Below are 23,610 nucleotides of genomic sequence, written 5' to 3' on the forward strand. Positions count from 1 at the left end.
GCGGGCAAGTGCTCTACCATCTGAGCTACCGAAGCACGACTCACGTCCGGTACTCACAGCTTTACTTCTGCCAGTACCTCGTCTCCTACCTTCCAAACTTTACAGAAGCTCTCCTGCGAACCTTGCAGAACTAGCACTCCTGAAAGAAAGGATATTGCGGAGACATGGCTTAGCCACAGCCTGGGGGATGTTTCCAGAATGAGATTTTCACTCTGCAGCGGAGTGTGCGCTGATATGAAACTTCCTGGCAGATTAAAACTGTGTGCCCGACCGAGACTCGAACTCGGGACCTTTGCCTTTCGCGGGCAAGTGCTCTACCATCTGAGCTACCGAAGCACGACTCACGTCCGGTACTCACAGCTTTACTTCTGCCAGTACCTCGTCTCCTACCTTCCAAACTTTACAGAAGCTCTCCTGCGAACCTTGCAGAACTAGCACTCCTGAAAGAAAGGATATTGCGGAGACATGGCTTAGCCACAGCCTGGGGGATGTTTCCAGAATGAGATTTTCACTCTGCAGCGGAGTGTGCGCTGATATGAAACTTCCTGGCAGATTAAAACTGTGTGCCCGACCGAGACTCGAACTCGGGACCTTTGCCTTTCGCGGGCAAGTGCTCTACCATCTGAGCTACCGAAGCACGACTCACGTCCGGTACTCACAGCTTTACTTCTGCCAGTACCTCGTCTCCTACCTTCCAAACTTTACAGAAGCTCTCCTGCGAACCTTGCAGAACTAGCACTCCTGAAAGAAAGGATATTGCGGAGACATGGCTTAGCCACAGCCTGGGGGATGTTTCCAGAATGAGATTTTCACTCTGCAGCGGAGTGTGCGCTGATATGAAACTTCCTGGCAGATTAAAACTGTGTGCCCGACCGAGACTCGAACTCGGGACCTTTGCCTTTCGCGGGCAAGTGCTCTACCATCTGAGCTACCGAAGCACGACTCACGTCCGGTACTCACAGCTTTACTTCTGCCAGTACCTCGTCTCCTACCTTCCAAACTTTACAGAAGCTCTCCTGCGAACCTTGCAGAACTAGCACTCCTGAAAGAAAGGATATTGCGGAGACATGGCTTAGCCACAGCCTGGGGGATGTTTCCAGAATGAGATTTTCACTCTGCAGCGGAGTGTGCGCTGATATGAAACTTCCTGGCAGATTAAAACTGTGTGCCCGACCGAGACTCGAACTCGGGACCTTTGCCTTTCGCGGGCAAGTGCTCTACCATCTGAGCTACCGAAGCACGACTCACGTCCGGTACTCACAGCTTTACTTCTGCCAGTACCTCGTCTCCTACCTTCCAAACTTTACAGAAGCTCTCCTGCGAACCTTGCAGAACTAGCACTCCTGAAAGAAAGGATATTGCGGAGACATGGCTTAGCCACAGCCTGGGGGATGTTTCCAGAATGAGATTTTCACTATGCTTGTCTGAGCATCACATTGTGTCTGATATGGAAAAGGTAAACATCAGTGGTTATAAACTAGCTGCACATATGAGTAGAGAGAATAAGGTGGGAGGAGGAGTTGCCACATATGTCAAAAGTTATCACTGTGTAGAAAGCTTAGGTACAAAAAAGTTTTGTCTAGAGCAACATATAAAGCATGTGCCTGTCAACTTAAACTGAAGGAGGGCTCTTTTATAATTGTAACAGTATACAGGTCCCCTTCAGGAAACTTTCATTTATTCCTGGAAAACTTGGATGCCTTGTTGTGCTATCTGTCAGATAGGGGAAAGCAAATTATTATTTGTGGGGACTTCAATGTTGATTCACTGAAAGAGTGTAATAGGAAGAATGACCTGGAAGTCTTGCTCGGTTCTTTCAATTTGACGTCTGTCATTAATTTTCCTACTCGGGTAGTAAAGGACAGCAGCACATTGATAGATAACACTCTTATAGACCAAGATAGGTTTAAAAACATAAATTCTTGTCCTGTTGAGAATGGGCTTTCTGATCATGATGCTCAGCTAGTTACAGTATATGACATAGCTCCATTCAGTAATTCAAAACTACCCTCCAAAGTTGTGCGTTCAATTAATGACTCAACAATTAGAAATTTCAGAGAAAATCTTCAGCAGTTAGACTGGGATGAGGTGTACAAGGAACCCAATGCTAATTTAAAATATAACTTATTTCATGATACACTTGTAAGAGAATTTGAAAACTGTTTCCCCAAGAAAGTAGTCAAATCTAATTATAAGAAACTATGCAAAAAACCTTGGCTTACTAAAGGAATAAAAATATCTTGTAACCACAATAGGGAACTGTATCTAACAACAAGAAAGAGTAATGATCCAGAAAGAGCCAAATATTATAAAAACTACTGTGCTACATTAAGAAAGGTTATTAAAAAGTCCAGAAGCTTGTGCACCATGTCTGAGATTAATACCTCTGATAACAAAATCAAAACAATTTGGAATATTATTACAAGGGAGACAGGGCAACCAAGAGTACAGGATGACAGCATCACCATCAAAGCGAATGGAAACTTGATATACAACAAGCCACAAGGCCAGGTGGGTGGCGAGAACCAGGGGCATGTTTTAGTGCTAATTCCCACCTGCAGAATTCTGAGAAACTGGTGTCAGGGGGAAGAATCCAGATGGCACATGTGGTGAAACAGGCTCTGAGGTCACAAATGTCGTGTTGTAGAGCATGCATTGAAACAGGATACTGCGAGTTGCCAGTATATACCCTCTGCCTACGCCCATTCATCCCAATTGATAATTTGGTAGTAGTCATGCCGATATAGAAGGCTGAACAGTGTTTACATAATAGCTGGTATATGACGTGTGTCATTTCGCAAGTGGCTCTCCCTTTGATAGTACATATTTTTCCAGTTACAGGGCTATTATAGGTGGTGATAGGAGGGTGCGTAGGGCAAGTCTTGCAGCAGGGATGGTCACAGGGGTAGGAGCCATAGGGTAGGAAGATGGTGCCGAAGGACCATAGGGTCTGACAAGAATATTGCGGAGATTGAGAGGGTGACAGAAAGCTATTCTACGTGTGATGAGCAAAATTTTAGACCGAATGGATCCCATTTCAGGGCATGATTTTAGAAAATCATGGCCCTGTTGAAGTCACTGATTAACACATTCCACACCAGGATAATACTGAGTCACCAATGGTGTGTTCCAAAGCTGTTTTGTGGAGGGATCAGCAGTACCAGGATTGGATGTGATGGTCCAGGAAATCTGCTTTTTAACTAGGCTGGTGGGGTAATTACATGCAGTGAAGGGTGAGATGAGAATGGTGGTGTATTGGTGTAAAGAGTCTGCATCCGAACAAATACATTTGCCTCAGATGCCAAGGTTGCATGGGAAGAAACGTTTGACATGGAAAGGATGGCAGCTGTCAAGATGTAAGTACTGTTGTTTGTTGGTAGGTTTAATGTGGACAGAAGTGTGTAGCTGTCCTTCAGTGAGGACGAGATCAACTTCAAGGAAAGTGGCATGGGATTCAGAATAGAACCATGTGAAATTTAATTGGGAGAAGGTATTCAGAGATTCCAGGAATTTTAGCAGGTCAGCCTCACCATGAGTCTACATGGTAAAGATGTCATAATTGTATCAAAACCAAACCAAGGCCTGAAGACATGGATCCCAGAAAAGCCCCTTCCAAGCAACCCATGAAAAGGTTGGCATAGGAAGGAGCCATCCTGGTTCCTATGGCTGTACTCGTGATCTATTTGTATGTCTGCCCCTCAAAGGTGAAGTAGTTGTTGGTAAGTATAAAGTTGATTAAGGTGAGTAGGAAGGATGTCATAGGTTTGGAATCAGGTGGGCACTGACTGAGGAAATGTTCAGCAGCAGACAGACCATGTATGTGGGGAATTTTTGTATAGATGGAGATGGCATCAATGGTGACAAGCAAGGTGTGTGGTGGGAGTGGGACAGGCACGGATTTCAGATGATCTAGGAAATGGTTGGTATTTTTGATGTAGGAGGTGAGTTTTGTAGAATAGGTTGCAGATGTTGATCAACTAAAGCAGATATAAGTTTGGTGGGTGCTTTGAAGCCAGCAACTATAGGACAGACGGGATGATTGGGTTTGTGGATTTTAGGAAGAAAGTAAAAGGTGGGGGCATGTGGTTTGGGTGGGGTGAGAAGTTCTATGGATTGAGGTGTTAGTCCTTGTGAGGGGCTTGAAGTTTCAAGGAGGGACTGCAGGTCAGTTTGAATCACAGGGATGTGATCTTGATAGCAGATGCTGTATGTAGAGGCATCAGACAGCTGGCATAGACCTTCACTAACATAATCCTTTTGGTCAAATACCACAGCAGCAGATCCTTTGTCTGCTGGGAGTATAATGATGGTGTCATCAGCTTTTAGGGAAAACTGAGCCTCGAGTTCCACAGAGGACAGGTTAGGGCCATGTTGTAAGGACCTGAGGAAAGGTTGTAAGGCAATGCTGGATGTGAGGAATTCTTTGAAGGCTTGTAAGGGATGATTTTGAGGTAGTGGTGGTGGATCAAGTTGAGATCGTGGTCTGAACTGTTCAAGGCAGGGTTCAATGTCAGGTTTACTGTTGGAAAGGTCTTGGGGTGGGTTGCAAAGTGATATTTCCAATGGGTATTACATGTGAAGAAAAGGATGTCCTTCACCAAAGAGGCATTATCAAATGCAGGTTTAGGGCTGAAAGTGAGGCCCTTAGATAACACAGATAATTCAGGAGGGGAGAGTGCTTTAGATGAGAGGTTAAGGACACTGTTCTGTTGTGACTGGTTCATGGGATTATGGGCTATTCTTCGTCTTGGAGGCTGTGGTTAAGGCTGTGGGATGTTAAGGAGGTTGGGCAAGCTCAGTTTGTAGGAGAGGAGTAGTGGTTGATGGTCTGGCTGTTTAGGGAGCTGCAGAAGAACAGGGAGGGAAATACTGCTGTTCAGGTAGTTTAGGAGAAGGTGGGATAGCTTTTTGAGGTGAAGTCTGGCATGTTGTTGCAGTTTGTGAAGTTGGCTTGGTGGATGATACCATTCAAGGAAACATGAGGGGCAGATAACTGCAGGATTTTGTCGGAGGAGTGAAGTCTGGTAGAGTGGAAATTTGCTGATGAGGCATATAGGTCACAGATTAGCTGAGTAAGAGTAAGAGATTGCTGTATTTGAAACTGTAAAAGAGCCTGGTGTAGGGTAGGATTGCAGCCAGAAATGGGGACTTATAGTGTTAGGCCTTTTGGAGTAACTCCAAGGGACAAGCAGGTTTCAAGAAACACTTTGTGGGACCTTAGGTTTGATAGTGCAAAGGCATGTTTTCGAAAGGAAGAGATGTAATATGAGATGGTATTGTTTTTGTTGTTATAATTATGTTATAAGATATAACTGAACAATAAAACAATGGAAAATCCAGGATACAAGGATGAGATGGAGAGAGGGTAGGCAGCTAAATGCAGTTGGAAGTAAGATGGAGGGTAGGCAGTTGGGGGGGGGGGGGGGAAGGGTGGCAGTGCAAAAGAAGAGAAGTGAAAAGGTTGTGAGTATGTTGGCGGAAAAGAGTGCTGGGGTGGGCAATGGCTGATGAAGATTGAGGTCAGGTGGGTTATGGGAACATAGGATATACTACACGGAGAATTCAGACCTGAGCAGTTCAGAAAAGCTGGTGTTGGTAGGAATGCTGCAGATGGCACAGGCTGTGAAGCAGTCATTAAAGTGAAGAATTTTGTGTTGGGAAGTGTGCTCATCAACTGGGTGGTCCAACTGTTTCTTGGCCGCAGTTTGTCAGTGGCACATTCATGCAGATAGACAACTTGTTGGTTGTCATGTCTACGCAGGAGGCAGCACAGTGGTTGCAGCTTAGCTTGTAGATCATATGACTGGTTTCACTGGTAGCCCTGCCTCTGATGGGATAGGTGATTCTTGTGACTGGACTGGAGTAGGAGGTGGTGGTGATGGTGGTGGTGGTGGTGGTGGTGGTGGTGGTGGGAGGATGCATGGGACATGTCTTGCATCAAGTTCTTTTATAGGGATATGAGCCATGAGGCAAGGGGTTGGGAGCAGGGATTGTGAAGGGGTGATGTTGCGTAAGTTCGGTGGGTGATGGAATACCATTGTGGCACGAGTGGGAAGGATAGTGAGTAGAGCATTCCTTATTTCAGACATAGAGGTAGTTGAAACCCTGGTGGAAAACGTGATTCAGTTGCTCATGGGTGGCAGAGACATAGGCATGACAAGTGTCATTTGACTGAGAGCAAGAAATACGTTTCCTGATTCATTAGGTTTTGGATCCTTGATTCTCATCTTGTAGCAAAAAGAAGTGATGCAGTTAGTGAGAATAGAACATCTTCTTTCCAGAGACAATATCCCAAAGCTTTGAACACTTAACAACACAATCTTAGCATGTGCTTCATTCTGCCACTCACCAGGGCTCAGGTTTTACTAATCTCTCCAGCTGTTGTCCACTCGTTTCTTATTCCCTTTACTAATGGCTTCTTTCCATGGCTTATCTTTCCCTTACCCACAATTTCTTGCTTTTATTTCATTTCCCTCCTTAAGTTTCTTTCTTTTCCATTTTTCTCTTCCAGTTCTAGAGTTGCATTTCAGTAGATAGACCATTTTTCCATAGAGGTAGTGTCGGGTGGGTTGGGTAAAGGGAGAGGGAGGCAGGGAGAGGGATTAAGGTTGGGTGGCTACCATCATGGAGGCAGGCAGCCAGTTTGCTGACTAGGAACGCAGGAGAGAGTGGTGGCAGGTATACAGGTCAGGTACGTGACACACAGTTGTCAGAGCCGGTGAGGAGCAATGCATGCTGAATGTGACATGGGGATGTGAATTTGGAGGGGTGACTGAACAGAGCAAATGAAAACTATTGGTTGGAGGGTGTGGGGGCTGTGGGTCACCAGAGATTGAGGACAGAATGATTACAGGAGTGAAAGATATATTGTGAGGATAACTCCCACTCGCGTAGTTTACAGAACATGGTGGTGGAGAGAGAGATCCAGAGAGCCCAGTTTGTGAAATAGCCATTGAAATTGAGTTTTTTGTGCTCAGCTGGATGTTATGCTGCCACATAATCAACTTTGTTCTTGGGTTCAGTTTGGCAATGGCCATTCATCCTGGTGGACAGCCAGGTGGTAGTCACACCAATGTAAAAAGCTGTACAGTGTTTGCAGGAGAGTTGGTATGACATGGCTGCTTTCATAAGTGGCCTCACCTCTGATGGGGTAGGATAAACCTGTGACAAGACTGGAGTAGGAGATGCTGGGTGGGTGGATTGGGTAGGTCTTGCACCTTGCAGGGATAGGATCCCTGTGGCAACAGGTTTGGAGTAGGAGTGGTGAAATGTCAGTGGATACCTCAGGATAAAGGAACTACTAAACTGGCACAGGAAGGTGCTGGCCATTTATCAAAAGTCATTTGTTAGTTGACAAAAGTTCAACAATATTTTATTGCACAGACAAATCTTAAAATTAAACTGACAGACAAAACACATTCCCACTGAATCTTGCCACCACAAATATAGAGCATTGTTCAAACATACATTAAAAAGGGAACTCTTCAATTCAGATTTACAGGTAAACAGAAGAATAGTTTCAATAAAAATAAGTAAAAAATTTACTTCAAACAATGGAAAATCCAGGATAGAATGTAACAATATTGTGAAAAGAAAAGTTTCCACTTACCATATAGTGGAGATGCTGAGTCGCAGATAGGCACAACAACCACACACACACACACACACACACACACACACACACATACTCACACACTCACACACTCACTCACTACTCCTGCAAACACAACTCATACACACTGCAGTCATGTGTGTGTGAGTTGTGTTTGCATGAGTGTGAGTATATGTGTGTGGGTGCATGCCCTCTGTGTGTGTGTGTGTGTGTGTGTGTGTGTGTGTGTGTGTGTGTGTGTGTGTGTGTCCGTTGTCTATTTTTGATGAAGCCCTTACGGGCTGAAAGCTTTGTTTGTGACAGTCTTTTTGTTGTGCTTATCTGTGACTCAGCATCTCCGCTTTATGGTGAGTGGCAACTTTCCTTTTCATAATATTGTTAAAAAGATTACTTGTAACACTGGCCAAAACTAACTCACAATTCTGAAAACATTTGATCAATCAGTGAAGGCTACCTGGCGAAATAGGTTTCATTTGAATACTTTTACTCCATCTCACCACCATAAATATAGGGCATTCTCAAAAATACATTAAAAATGGAAACTGCTCAATTCAGATTTACAGATAAACACACAATAGGTTCAATAAAATAAAAAAAAACACAAATTCCTTAGAACCCTGTCCAAAGCGAATCAATTAATTTGATAACGTTCTGTGAATCAGGGAAGGCTCCTTGGCATATTCAAGGTAGTGGCATGGAATAATAATAAAATACCATTTAACAACTGAGCATTACACCAACATTAAAACTGTTACGTTAAAAAATCCAAACTTCAGACAGGGAGACCTTTGAAGGGGTAGATGCAGCAGGCCAGTTATGAATAAGATGACAAAAATAATGGACACAACTGGATAAATTAATGCCTCACTGCTATGAGATAGAAACTAAACTTATACAGGATGCCATAGCAGACCAGGAAGCCATAATGTTTCAGAGTCTATGGTGAGATGGGAAGTGGCATGCTACACACAACCAACGCAGACAGTCTACATCTGGTGGACCGCCGGGTAACAAATAAGACCCTGGAGCAGCATCTCCAAATGCTACAAACAGCTTGGAAGGCTGAGAGAAAACAAGCAAAGATGTAAATCATACACAATAACCATAGAACATATGAAAATGCTCAGACCAATACCAAAGTTCAACAAGATCGTGGCCCCAAGCCCTCACCAAATCTTATGTGTAATAATCATTAATAATTATTGGTAAAATTCTGGTTAACTAGTTAATCTTACAATAAAATTCAACAATTTAATGTAATAATCACACACAACCCTCAGTCAAACTAACTTAACTGACTTAGAAGGTAACAAGTAAATCTTGAATAATAGCACTCGAATAACTGCAATCATATTTGAAACAAATATTAATTTTCCTGAAAGCGTAAATCTCACCAGAGTAAGGAAACCCAATTATGCAAAGAGCCAAGATTTGCTGACAGCTAATATCTACTTACTACAGCTGCAGGCAATTCTATAGTTGCTACATCAGTACATAAAGCAACTTCCATTACAAATCAGACTCAATTTCAACCTCAGTGGTCACTAACATGCGTGATAGCCTAAAACATATGACACTTTCAAACCTAGCTAACTAATAAGCAGACACTGAACAAATTGTAATTAAAGGAAATTTTAAAACACACAAATGTGGCACTCAAATAATGTCAAACAGAGGCACCAAAAAGTAAATTCAGTTGTTGAAACAGAGTGATGGAGAAACACAGGAAATCCAGTGTAGGAAGCAACTTCAACACAGGAGCACATGCAACAATCAAGTAATGAGTACCTTACTCACAAGGGAAGACCAGATGGCAATAGAAAATGAACAGCACTCCAATGCCCATATCAGCAACTATGCCTCCTTAATGCAGATAGATTGGCTGTGTCAATCTTAGGCCCAAGTATTGCTGATCAACATGATTTTAGTGACAACCAGCTGCTTAGACAACTGTGCACACATAATCTCTGTGCACAGCCCACCGTACATCTCATGTGGCTCTCTCTCTCTCTCTCTCTCTCTCTCTCTCTCTCTCTCTCTCTTCCCTGACTATGACTGACTGACCACCAAGATCATTGACAAGCTGCCCAAGGATACAACCAAAGACTCTACAAAGGGGCCACCTTGTGACTAGATGGAGGTGGACCGTGCCAGTAGGCAAGGATGTAAAACATAGAACAAGCCAACATGGCTAAAATGGCACAGGAATGGCTAAGATGTCGTGTAAGTTGGTGTTCAGTGGAACACCACTTTAGGAGGGATGGGAAGAACCTTTTGTAGGAAATCTACCATTTCAGGGCTTGATGAGAGATAATCAAAGTCCAGAGCAGCATATGGTTCAGTTGTTCCAGTCCAAACTGATATTGGTTAATGAGAGAGGGTCCTTCTTTGCAGTTGATTCTTGAGGGTGGTTTGTGGTTTGAGGATTGGAAGAGTATGAGGATATGGCATACGAAATATGTTTGTTGACTAGGTCTATGAGGTAGGGGGGGGGGGGGGAGCAGGGTGGGAGGATGAGGGAGGGTGTAGTGCCTGTATGTGAAGACCTTCATGAGATCTTCAACGTACAGGGCGAGGGAGTTCTTGTCACTGAAAATACATCATTCATGAGTGTGTAGGCTGTATAGGACAGTGTTTTTGGTGTGAAATGGATGACAGCTGGTTGATACAGAGATGAAGGTCAACATCCAGGAAGATGACATGTTGGGTAGATGAGGACCAGATGAAGCAGATGGGAGAGGTGTCTTCATCCTGATTCCATATCATGAATATGTTGTCATCAATGAACCTGAACCAGACTAGGGGTTGGGAATTTTGGGAAGCTAGGAAGGCTTCCTCTAGATGACCCATAAACAGGTTGGCATAGGAGGATGCCTTGCAGATGCCCATGTCTACGCCAAGGATTTGTTTGTATACCTTTGCCTCAAAGAAAAAGTAGTGAGTCATGATATAGTCGGTAAGGTGTATAAGGAATGAGGTGGTGGGTTTGGTATCTGAAGGATGCTCAGAGATGTAGTGTTCAATAGCAGCAAGACCACAGGCATGAGGGATGTTGGTTTACAGGCAGGTGGCATCAACAGTATGTGTGTGTGTGTGTGTGTGTGTGTGTGTGTGTGTGTGTGTGTGTGTGTGTGTGTGTGTGTGTGTTACTCTTGTAAAAGGATTACTCTTTCTTTTGAGTGTGGCTATTGATGACTCAATACTTCATCTTATCAGTGGGTAGTCTCCTTTAACCCAAAAGTATTTAGATTCGATCGCAGCTTTTACATGGTGCTTTCTTTCCCAATGAGATTTACTTCTTTTCTCAATCTCTCACTTTTCACTCATCAGTCTCCTTGTTTGTAGCTGACACATCATTGTTTAAATTCCTCTCAGCCAGTCAGCTTTTACATGTTCCTATCAGTCTGTTACGAACTTGGTCATAATCTTTTCTTTGATTTTCATCTAGTTGCAGTTTGGATTTTGATCTTTTCTTACTAGCCAGGCATTATAAGACTGAAATTGTTGCACAGAAATATAAAGTCAATATATGGAGCTGCTGATTATCTCAAAGCAGTGAATAGAAAAATCACAAGTACACAGTGAAAGCCCATATGAAATGGAAGGGCTTTCTATTAGCATAGAAATATGAGACACGTCCACAAATGTAAAAAAATCTGATGGTTTCAACTTCAGATATATTTTCTGAGTTGCTCAAATGAGTTGAAAATTTAAGAACCATAACAGTTATTATTTGTTATTCTCAGTCTATGCAGCTAACCCCAGAGTTCTGGAAAAGCACAATAGTCATATCGCTTAAAGAAGCAAATTGGCGAAATGTGGTAACTACATTGAATAGAACGTTAAGCAAAAGGGAAATGTAATAGAAAAGCAATTTTACTTTGTAGTGACAAACAACTTAAGTAAGGTTCGGTTGCTTTCACAGCACTTGTGATAAGAGAAAGTACAGTGGAGTAAGACATTTATAATTCTTAAAGTAGATTTAAAACATGCAATGAAGAAAAATACAAAATATCCACTGTTATAATGTAGTAACAAGTGGATAGAGACAAGCACAGTTTAAAAGGAATATCAAAAAGGCTGTAGTTAATATTCTTATAGAGTAACTTACATGATTAAGTGGCATTGAAGAAAACAAAAGAAAAGCTCAGAACTTGACATTGTCTGGGGAATTGAAAAAAATAATAAGAATCGTAAGATCTACTGAAGGGGATGGACAAGCTGCTTAGTGGAGAAAGTAGCTTGTTGACAAAAGAAAGCAATAAGGTAAAGTAGGGAAAAAAGAGGAAAACACTATTGTTTGAGCAAGAAACACACAAAAAATAGGCACAAAATAATACAAATTTTCTTCAAAAAGATATATATCAGTCCCAAACACTGATCAGTAACTACAGAATAAAATTCCAACATTGTATATTGAATACATCTTCCATAGTGTGCTAAAAAAATGTTAAAATCAAGGGGGGATATTAATGTAATGCGTGTTAAGCAGGTTAAAATAGATTTTGGGGAAGCCATTGTCACATAAAGAATTTTTTCTTTTTATCCTATTAGATGAGTGTTGTAGTGCCTGATTTTACAATCAAACTTGTAGGAGTTCCAAAAATGATAATGTTTCAGGTTTTTGAGTACTGATCTCACCAATACTTGAAAAAAAAAGTTAAAAAAATTACTACTAAGGCAATAATATCACGAAAAGGAAAGTTGCTACTCACCATATAGTGGAGAAGCTGAGTCGCAGATAGGCACAACAAAAAGACTCTCACAATTAAAGCTTTTGGCCATTAAGGCCTTGAAATGGAGAAATAATTTTGCAAGCTTGAGCATGATGCACATTTATATTGTAGGTTGCATGCCTGTATGTACCATGTAACCAATAAAGAATTTACTTGCAGCTATAAATATAAATAATTCTGTAAGCATAAATGAAGTCAACATTTGTCAACTATGGTGTCATATTGGTTTGTAAACTTCTTTTGCGTACCCTGTTGACCCAGGAGTAATATGCTTAAACGTATTTTTAAAAAAGAAGAGAATATTGATGTCCAAGGGCTTCATTTATGATCATGGACATATTTTACTCAGCCTTATTTTTTCAGTTTATTATTGTACAATATCAATTGTAAAATAAGAGGCAGCAGGTTTGATCTTTTATTTTCAGATTATGAGTATTTTCTATTACCCACAATCAGAACATCATTATCGTACTAACTCTTCCATGTACTGATATCATTTGAAATGTAACTGACAAAATATTTCCTCATTATGGACAAATTGTGAAGCACATCTTTACAATTTGTATTAATGGGCCATCAAATTCAGTTGTAACATTGTATCCATGGCAGCACTTAACACTAACAATTACCAACTGTGTTTCCCCAGAATCAAAATTCCTTTACACACTGCCTGATAAAAAAAGTGAAGCAACCAGAAAGCATGGTCCGATGTCAATGTAACTTCATACCATACACACTATCAATGGGTCATGTGAGAAAGCATTACCAGCACCTGACAGAGTTTGAAAGGGAACTCAATCTGAGTCTCCATGTGGCCAACCGATCAAATTGTGCCATATCCAGTTTTTTGGAGCATTCTGATGTGACGGTGGCCTGATGTATTTCATGGGACTTGTGGTGTAACATATCAGTTTGGTAAAGCGATGTGTTATCCAATGTCTGCCTAAACGAAAAAAACGTTGATCAAAACAGTTAAAAGTATTTCCATTAGTTAAGTAATGAAGGATCATAGACTGTTTGGAATTTTTTGTTATTGCCAGTGCCTACAAACTGGTGTGGACAGACACAATGTGTCTTCATGAAGGGGTGATGGTGGCTGTTTTGTTATGCATTATGGTAATTGCTGGTTTGACAGTTATTTAATGTTGCATCATCCTTGCTTGAAGAAGAAGAGAGAACCATCAAGTAAAGACGGCTGGGACGATGGAGATGGCATCATGGAGAAAAACAAGATAGTCCTGTTATCTTTCAAATAGATATTAGCATCCTGTGGTTTTACCTCAAGCTGTCAGTTTGACATTTCACATTGATTATTGAGGTGTTTGCTATACAGAAAATAGTATGAAGAATCCTTGTATTTGAGAGTTCAAATACATGCCATGTTAATTTGAGAAGTGCCATGTTTATTTCAAAGTTGGATATTTTTCACAGCTCTTGACTTCCAGCGGCTGCTGCAGAATTTCAGTGACAAAAGTCAGAGCTGTTCAAAATTACTGTCACAAAGAAACAACAAGATGAGTGAATTAATAGTCTGAAGTTAATAGTTCATTAACGAAGTAGCCAACTACAATCAACAGGAACATTTCCAGAATGTGAGGACAGGCACATTCGTCATCAAGGTTTTGGTGACCATGACTGATCAGCACAAGGGAGTATTGCTCTATTGCACACCAAGCACATCATAAACCATTCACAGTTGCATTTGACTTCTGAGAACAGGTCCCAGGGACCCTCAGATGTCAGCTCTGTCTGAGGATCCAGTACATCAAGAATCAGTTACAACAGTTGTGACCAATCTTGTCTCAAGAGAGGATACAATGGCTTTATGATGCCCTTCCCAATCAAGTCAGTGCAATCACCCATACTGATAGGTGGGCTTATACAACCAACTTTTTTGTAATCCTGACAATCTCAACATTTGAGGTTTCATTTCATTTCCTTCTCCCTTTGTGGCACTCCACTTTTTTTGCCAGGCAGTGTATTTCTTAAAAATTATCAGCACCATATTGAAACAGTGACATTATTCCATAGGTGGGGATTCAGAACTGAGAATCATGACATCAAATTCGGAATCATTTGTACAAATGAAGAAGGCATTGAGTCTGAAGCAATTCCCATACGAAAAGTCAACAGCCATCTATCAGAAGAAATGGGAGTCATAACATGTTCTGCACCAGCAACATGTAAGTATTTTATTTGTACAGCACATCATACTAACAATAATGTACTTTATATAATCACAAAACTAACAAAGATAATAGTACACATACAAATGTTTTACATTAACAAAGTTGGAACAATGGAACTTTTCTCCAATCTTCAAATGATTATTTCTTTGCTTATTGTGTAGCACAGGCATTTTTATTCTATAAGCAATTGTCAAGGAAGTAAGGGACATAACCTGAAGGAGAGACATTCATGAAAAATAATTAAGTCATGATCATTTGAATTGTCGTTGTTGTGGTCTTCAGTCCTGAGACTGGTTTGATGCAGCTCTCCATGCTACTCTATCCTGTGCAAGCTTTTTCATCTCCCAGTACCTACTGCAACCTACATCCTTCTGAATCTGCTTAGTGTATTCATCTCTTGGTCTCCCCCTACGATTTTTACCCTCCACGCTGCCCTCCAATACTAAATTGGTGATCCCTTGATGCCTCAGAACATGTCCTACCAACCGATCCATTCTTCTGGTCAGGTTGTGCCACAAACTTCTCTTCTCCCCAATCCTATTCAATACTTCCTCATTAGTTATGTGATCTACCCATCTAATCTTCAGCATTCTTCTGTAGCACCACATTTCGAAAGCTTCTATTCTCTTCTTGTCCAAACTATTTATCGTCCATGTTTCACTTCCATACATGGCTACACTCCATACGAATACTTTCAGAAATGACTTCCTGACACTTAAATCAATACTGGATGTTAACAAATTTCTCTTCTTTAGAAACGCTTTCCTTGCCATTGCCAGCCTACATTTTATATCCTCTCTACTTCGACCACCATCAGTTATTTTGCTCCCCAAATAGCAAAACTCCTTTACTACTTTAAGTGTCTCATTTCCTAATCTAATTCCCTCAGCATCACCCGACTTAATTAGACTACATTCCATTATCCTTGTTTTGCTTTTGTTGATGTTCATCTTATATCCTCCTTTCGAGACACTGTCCATTCCATTCAACTGCTCTTCCAAGTCCTTTGCTGTCTCTGACAGAATTACAATGTCATCGGCGAACCTCAAAGTTTTTATTTCTTCTCCATGAATTTTAATACCTACTCCGAATTTTTCTTTTGTTTCCTTTACTGCTTGCTCAATATACAGATTGAACAACATCGGGGAGAGGCTACAACCCTGTCTTACTCCCTTCCCAACCACTGCTTCCCTTTCATGTCCCTCGACTCTTATAACTGCCATCTGGTTTCTGTACAAATTGTAAATAGCCTTTCGCTCCCTGTATTTTACCCCTGCCACTTTTAGAATTTGAAAGAGAGTATTCCAGTCAACATTGTCAAAAGCTTTCTCTAAGTCCACAAATGCTAGAAACGTAGGTTTGCCTTTCCTTAATCTTTCTTCTAAGATAAGTCGTAAGGTCAGTATTGCCTCACGTGTTCCAGTGTTTTTACGGAATCCAAACTGATCTTCCCCGAGGTTGGCTTCTACTAGTTTTTCCATTCGTCTGTAAAGAATTCGTGTTAGTATTTTGCAGCTGTGACTTATTAAGCTGATAGTTCGGTAATTTTCACATCTGTCAACACCTGCTTTCTTTGGGATTGGAATTATTATATTCTTCTTGAAGTCTGAGGGTATTTCGCCTCTTTCATACATCTTGCTCACCAGATGGTAGAATTTTGTCAGCACTGGCTCTCCCACAGCCGTCAGTAGTTCCAATGGAATATTGCCTACTCCGGGGGCCTTGTTTCGACTCAGGTCTTTCAGTGCTCTGTCAAACTCTTCACGCAGTATCATATCTCCCATTTCATCTTCATCTACATCCTCTTCCATTTCCATAATATTGTCCTCAAGTACATCGCCCTTGTATAGACCCTCTATATACTCCTTCCACCTTTCTGCTTTCCCTTCTTTGCTTAGAACTGGGTTTCCATCTGAGCTCTTGATATTCATAGAAGTGGTTCTCTTATCTCCAAAGGTCTCTTTAATTTTCCTGTAGGCGGTATCTATCTTACCCCTAGTGAGATAGGCCTCTACATCCTTACATTTGTCCTCTAGCCATCCCTGCTTAGCCATTTTGCCCTTCCTGTCGATCTCATTTTTGAGACGTTTGTATTCCTTTTCGCCTGTTTCACTTACTGCATTTTTATATTTTCTCCTTTCATCAATTAAATTCAATATTTCTTCTGTTACCCAAGGATTTCTACAAGCCCTCGTCTTTTTACCTACTTGATCCTCTGCTGCCTTCACTACTTCATCCCTCAAAGCTACCCATTCTTCTTCTACTGTATCTATTTCCCCCATTCCTGTCAATTGCTCCCTTATGCTCTCCCTGAATCTCTGTACAACCTCTGGTTCTTTTAGTTTATCCAGGTCCCATCTCCCTAAATTCCCACCTTTTTGCAGTTTCTTCAGTTTTAATCTACAGGTCATAACCAATAGATTGTGGTCAGAGTCCACATCTGCCCCTGGAAATGTCTTACAATTTAAAACCTGGTTCCTAAATCTCTGTCTTACCATTATATAATCTATCTGATACCTTTTAGTATCTCCAGGGTTCTTCCATGTATACAACCTTCTTTCATGATTCTTAAACCAAGTGTTAGTTATGATTATGTTGTGCTCTGTGCAAAATTCGACCAGGCGGCTTCCTCTTTCATTTCTGTCCCCCAATCCATATTCACCTACTATGTTTCCGTCTCTCCCTTTTCCTACACTCGAATTCCAGTCACCCATGACTATTAAATTTTCGTCTCCCTTCACAATCTGAATAATTTCTTTTATTTCATCATACATTTCTTCAATTTCTTCGTCATCTGCAGAGCTAGTTGGCATATAAACTTGTAGTACTGTAGTAGGCGTGGGCTTCGTATCTATCTTGGCCACAATAATGCGTTCACTATGCTGTTTGTAGTAGCTTACCCGCATTCCTATTTTCCTATTCATTATTAAACCTACTCCTGCATTACCCCTATTTGATTTTGTGTTTATAACCCTGTAGTCACCTGACCAGAAGTCTTGTTCCTCCTGCCACCGAACTTCACTAATTCCCACTATATCTAACTTCAACCTATCCATTTCCCTTTTTAAATTTTCTAACCTACCTGCCCGATTAAGGGATCTGACATTCCACGCTCCGATCCGTAGAACGCCAGTTTTCTTTCTCCTGATAACGACATCCTCTTGAGTAGTCCCCGCCCGGAGATCCGAATGGGGGACTATTTTACCTCCAGAATATTTTACCCAAGAGGACGCCGTCATCATGTAATCATACAGTAAAGCTGCATGCCCTCGGGAAAAATTACGGCTGTAGTTTCCCCTTGCTTTCAGCCGTTCGCAGTACCAGCACAGCAAGGCCGTTTTGGTTATTGTTACAAGGCCAGATCAGTCAATCATCCAGACTGTTGCCCTTGCAACTACTGAAAAGGCTGCTGCCCCTCGTCAGGAACCACACGTTTGTCTGGCCTCTCAACGGAACGGCTATCTGTATCGCTGAGGCACGCAAGCCTCCCCACCAACGGCAAGGTCCATGGTTCATGGGGGGGATCATTTGAATGATAAAAGTATTTCCAACAACAAAATATTTTTAAATATATGATAAATAATTTAGACACCTCAAATTGTTGACAGGCACAATTAAGACACTCACATAAAGTTTTTGGCCACAGCCCTTCGTTAGAGTATGATGAGGTCATACATTTGCAAATAGAATACTGACAATATTTCTTTTGCATCTGTATTAGTTTTTGGAGTGTAGGTTGTGGTGCCATACTGATCCATAGCACAGCATGAGGTCTATGTTAGGCTGAAAAGTGAAAGGGTGGTTGTGAGTTGGTGAAATGGTATCAACTTCAGTTAATCCCTTGTCAAGTTCACCATGGTGAAGCTGGGTTTGGGCCTGAAAGAAAGGCCTTTTGAGGGAACAGTGATTTCTTCAGCAGTCAGTTTCACAGTCAGTTTGCAAAAATCTGCAGACATTTTAAAAACGTGAAATGCGTTGATATAAGCAGTATTGGACGTAGATTCCACACGCAACACGGACTTCACCTGAATGGCTTGGGGAAAGAATATCTGACAAGCCTGATAACCAGGGTAATAAAAAACCATCAAAATAAATTCAAAACCAAAATGATAATTGCATTGCCATCGCCTGACTCCATAACGAAAACGCTTCAAAAAAATTCATTAGAAACTTCATCAGCAGCAGCAAAACATGTAAAAAAAAAGACCAAATTTTAACAGAAAGAACAGTGGACATCGATTTCAACAACAAAAGAACTACTGTTCCTCATCAGCCAAGTATTATTTTAGACGAAAATAACAAAAACGAGAAGACTCAAAGTTCACAAGGAAACACAGCAGTAGTGGTAGAACCAACATTTGAAGTGTCAGAAACAGCACCACCATCAACAACAACAAATAGAAGGCTGTTGGACAGAAGAAATGCTGAGCCTCCTTCTCATCTCAACGATTTTTTATGTGTGGGCCTGAAGAAAAAGAAGGGACAACAGTAGGTAGTGTCAGGTGTCTCCTCTCTCCTGTCTCAAGGCAGACTCCAATGGATTCTCAGTCAGGTAACAGCACTAATAGAATGAAAAAGCAAGAGGAAGGCATCTCGTTCTTCCATCAAAACATAAGGGGCCTCTTAAACAAAACAGATCAACTCCTTATTAACATTAGTGAAAAGGACAGTATAAATAATGCCCAGATTTTGTGCTTAACTGAGCACCATGTTACTGATAAATGTACCTTGCCATCTACAGGAAGTTATACTTTAGTAACATACTACTGTAGGGAAAGTAAAGATAAAGGTGGAGTAGCAATTTATGTTAAGGATAATGTAGCATACAAAGCTATAGATATTAAGAAATATTGTGTGGAACAACAATTTGAGGCATGTGCCACAGAAATAACAACTAAATTATACCCAATAATAGTGTTGGCTGTCTACAGGGCTCCTTCAGGTGACATAAAAACTTTTCTGCATTCAATGGAACTCCTACTGTCATGGTTACTTTCAAAAGCGAAGGATATTGTAGTATTAGGTGATTTCAATATAAACTTTTTGACAGAAAATAAGAATAAAATAGACTTTGAGATTGTGATGACCTTACACAATCTGACATCAGTAATAAACTTCCCAACAAGAATTACATCCAAGTGCCAAACTATGATAGACAACATTTTTTTAGATGTAAATAGGCATCAGAATTATATTGTCAGGCAGGTTATAAGTGGGCTTTCAGATCATGATGGACAAATTCTCACTATTTATGACGTTAATCTGTTCAAAAAAGAATTTCCTCGATGGAAATTCATAAGAGTAATTAATGAAGAGGCGAAAGGAACTTTCAACCACAGGTTGCAGCAAATGGATTGGTCTTTAGTATATAGCCATGATGATGTTGATACTAAATTTAACTGTTTTATAAATGAATTCTGTGCTCTTTTTGAAGAAATATTTCCCAAGAAATGGGTCAGAAACAGGGCTTCCAATTATGTAAGCAAGCCTTGGATTATAAAAGGTATAAAACAGTCATGTAAAACCAAAAGGGAAACTTATGCTGCAATAAGATTCTGTAAAGATGTAGAAAAATGGGAACACTATAGAATATACTGTAAAATTTTGAAGAAACTAATACAGAAATCAAAAGCCCTTTGTTATAAGAAGAAAATAGATAATTCTAATAATAAAATAAAAGCAATTTGGAGCATTGTAAAAAAAGAAACAGGGAGAGATACAACAAGTAAAGAAGATATAAATAATATCAGATATGAAGGTATCCTAGTAGATAACCCCAAAATGGTGGCTGAGATTTTTAATAAACACTTCCTATCAGTAACTCAACAGATTGGTTGCAAGCCCGATGTTGATGAAGCTGTAACTCTTTGTCAAGCCGTATATTCAAACATAATTTCAGAAATGCACCTTAATCCTGTCACTGTAGAAGAAATTCAAAAAATCATCATGTCTCTAAAAAGTACGAATTCTGCAGGGGTTGATAATATATCTAGTAATTTATTGAAATATTCTTGTGTGTGGATAAGGGACATTCTCTGTCATATTTTCAATGCTTCCCTTCAGAAAGGTGTTGTTCCCAGTAGACTTAAGTATGCCATTGTGAAGCCCCTGTACAAAAAGGGTGATAAAGATGAACTAACTAACTATCGACCTATCTCTTTGCTGACAGCTTTCTCCAAAATTCTAGAAAAGCTAATACATGTAAGAATTACTGATCATCTCATGAAGAACGAAGTTCTCTGTAAGAGCCAGTTTGGCTTTCAAAAGGGCCGTTCAACAGAAGATGCAGTCTACGCACTTGCAAATGAAGTCCTAGAAACTGTTAATGAAAAAATGCTAGCACTTGGTGTCTTCTGTGATTTATCCAAAGTGTTTGACTGTGTTGATCACCAGATTCTCTTGCAAAAAGCAAAATTAGTAGGAATAAGTGGTGTTGCGGGCAATTGGCTAAAGTCGTACCTCCAAGACAGAAAACAAAAAGTTGTGTTGAATAGCTCGGGTGGAGTATGTGACACTTCCTCAGATTCTGAATGGAGTTCCATTACATGTGGAGTGCCCCAGGGCTCAATTCTTGGACCACTATTATTCCTGATTTTTATAAATGATCTACCATCATGTACAAGCCTGCCGTGTAAATTTACATTATTTGCTGATGATACCACAATTTTTATGAGCAGTAGAACAGACAACAATCTTGAGGAACTCACTAATCACATACTCTCAGATATGGTTAATTGGTTCAAGGTGAATGGTCTCTCATTAAATTCCAGCAAGACCAGCTTTATTCAATTCTGTACAAAAACAGAAAAAGAGAGAGAGAGATAAGTGTGACATGTGGTAATCAACCAATAGTTAGAACGGAAACAACAAAATTTCTTGGAGTGCAAATTGACAAGAAAATGAATTGGTCTTCACATATTATTGATCTCTGTAAGAGGCTTAGCTCTGCTACCTATGCTTTACGGGTTGTCACTACATGTGTTGAACCTAACACTGCAAAAGTGGCATATTATGGCTATTTTCATTGTCTCATTGAGTACGGAATTATTTTTTGGGGCAACCAGCCATTAGCAAGGAAAGTGTTCATTGCACAGAAGCGAGCTTTAAGAATTATATGTGGATTGCGCCCAAGAGACTCTTTTAGAAATAGTTTTCGTAATCTTAAAATATACACAACTGCATGCCAATATATTTTTTCTCTCATGTGTTTTGTTTGTAAAAATATAGATATATTTCAACCAAACAGTAATTATCATGAGCATAACACACAGAGGAAGAATGACATACACAGTGAACTCAGAAATTTGAGCCTGGCACAAAAGGGTGTCCACTACACTGGAGCAAAACTCTTCAATGCTCTTCCTCCCGAAATAAAGACAAAGATTCACAACAATAGTGAGTTTAAGAAAGCTCTAAAAATATTTTTGCTAGAAAAAGCTTTTTACAGTCTAGATGAATTTTTAACTAAATAAATTGTAATATTTTAATATTATATAATACAAGTTGACATAATGCCACTATGAATTTTATTTAACCTGAGCTCTGTAACTGTGTGTGCTCCGTATCTGTTTTCTGTAGTGTTTTAATGATTCTAAGAAAATATGTATTTTCTTTTTCTATATTGCTGCCCAAAGAATTTACTGTATAAATTTTTATATAATTATGTACTCAAATTTCTGTATATGCTATAAGATTATCAGATTGTATTTGTAAAAAACTGACTCGTTCCATGTCCTTGTGTATCCAACACAGTTGGACCTATGGAACACAAAATAAATCAAATCAAATCAAATCAATACAAAACAGCTTGACTACAGTGGAGGGGATCTGGAGATGGTGTCTCAAACTATCGTCTTTTATGGGGGAAAAGGAAGTTAATGGGGATGTGGAAGGTGGAGGTCAACCAGGTAGGGACTGAGAGTTATAAGGGACTGACATCAGGCTTGGATGGGAGTAATGAATAATTTAGTGTGAGGCAGTATTCCTGAATGAGAGTAAATCATAAGCAGCTGAGGTGGTGTTGAGAATGATGACCGTTTTCTGGCTATTGGATGATGTAGATATCATCTCAGACACAGGACGCAGCAAATTGTCAAAGTTGCTGGTGTAACAGGAAACTGACCAATCATTTAAATACATTTTGCCCTCAACAGTTTCATTCATAATATCTGATTTAATGTGAAATTTTTATTTTTAACAGACACGATTATCTTCGATAACAGCTACAGTTACCTAAGGAGCAAGAAGATCAGTTACTCTGTCGGTGTTGTACCTCCAGTAGAAACAAAAGAAGAGGCACTCACTGAAGAATGAAACTCATGGCAACCTCAGTGAACACAACAAACTGTCTTTGAAGTCATGACAACAATCCTTCAATAACCATCAGCATTGTATTTTTCAACAATGTATAAATTGTATATATAAACCATTAAATATTTTATTTAAACAAATACCTTTTATCATTTCAGAATCACCTTTTGAAGCCCAGCCTCACATCTATGTAAAAATTGAGAACCTTGGTGGGGAGGGGGGAGATAGACTATCAGCATATTCCTCCAGCTTGCACAGTCTTGGGATATTTTATGCCAGGTAACTCATGTTAAGCTAGAAAAGATAGTCTATCCATTTCCTCATAACTTTGCTTGGCACCTACCTGTCTAAAGTGTGTTGAACAATATTCTTGAACTTTATCCACTGATGCTCAACATTTTTGGTCCTGGAGATGAATTTTATTCACTTATCTCCACAAGAATGAGCTTTGCCCACATACCATGCAGTTTGTTGCTCATCAGACTGCTAGCTAAAGAGTTATATAGGTGGCCAACAGAAGCTTGGAAAGTGCACAGCTGACACACTAACAATGTCTTACATGCAACCCACACCAATAGATGCTGTCATCAAATGTTTGCAGGATGTCATAACTTTTGCTCAAGGACTATGAATGCAGGTATTTCAGTAACTACCTCCAGACAGCCTAGAATTCTGTGGTGCAATAGCCTTCCTTACACAAATTATAATCAAGGTTAAGCCAGGACCAGGCTTTAGGTAAGTTAAACTTTAAGATTTCACTAAC

General features: G+C 40.2%; 1 protein-coding gene across 1 annotated transcript in view; it reads left to right on the forward strand.

Moving 5' to 3' along the window:
- LOC124754405 (SEC14-like protein 2) overlaps positions 1 to 22,987 on the forward strand; it is a 306,366-nt gene extending 283,379 nt beyond the window's left edge. The window contains exons 9-10 of the mRNA XM_047249026.1: positions 14,380 to 14,531; positions 22,738 to 22,987. Of these exons, the coding sequence (XP_047104982.1) occupies positions 14,380 to 14,531; positions 22,738 to 22,850 (265 nt within the window). The 3' untranslated portion in view covers positions 22,851 to 22,987. The remainder of the gene's footprint in view (positions 1 to 14,379; positions 14,532 to 22,737) is intronic.
- Positions 22,988 to 23,610: the final 623 nt, after the last annotated feature.

The sequence above is a fragment of the Schistocerca piceifrons genome, chromosome 1 (assembly GCF_021461385.2).
Source record: "Schistocerca piceifrons isolate TAMUIC-IGC-003096 chromosome 1, iqSchPice1.1, whole genome shotgun sequence".
NCBI classification, from domain to species: Eukaryota; Metazoa; Arthropoda; class Insecta; order Orthoptera; family Acrididae; genus Schistocerca; species Schistocerca piceifrons.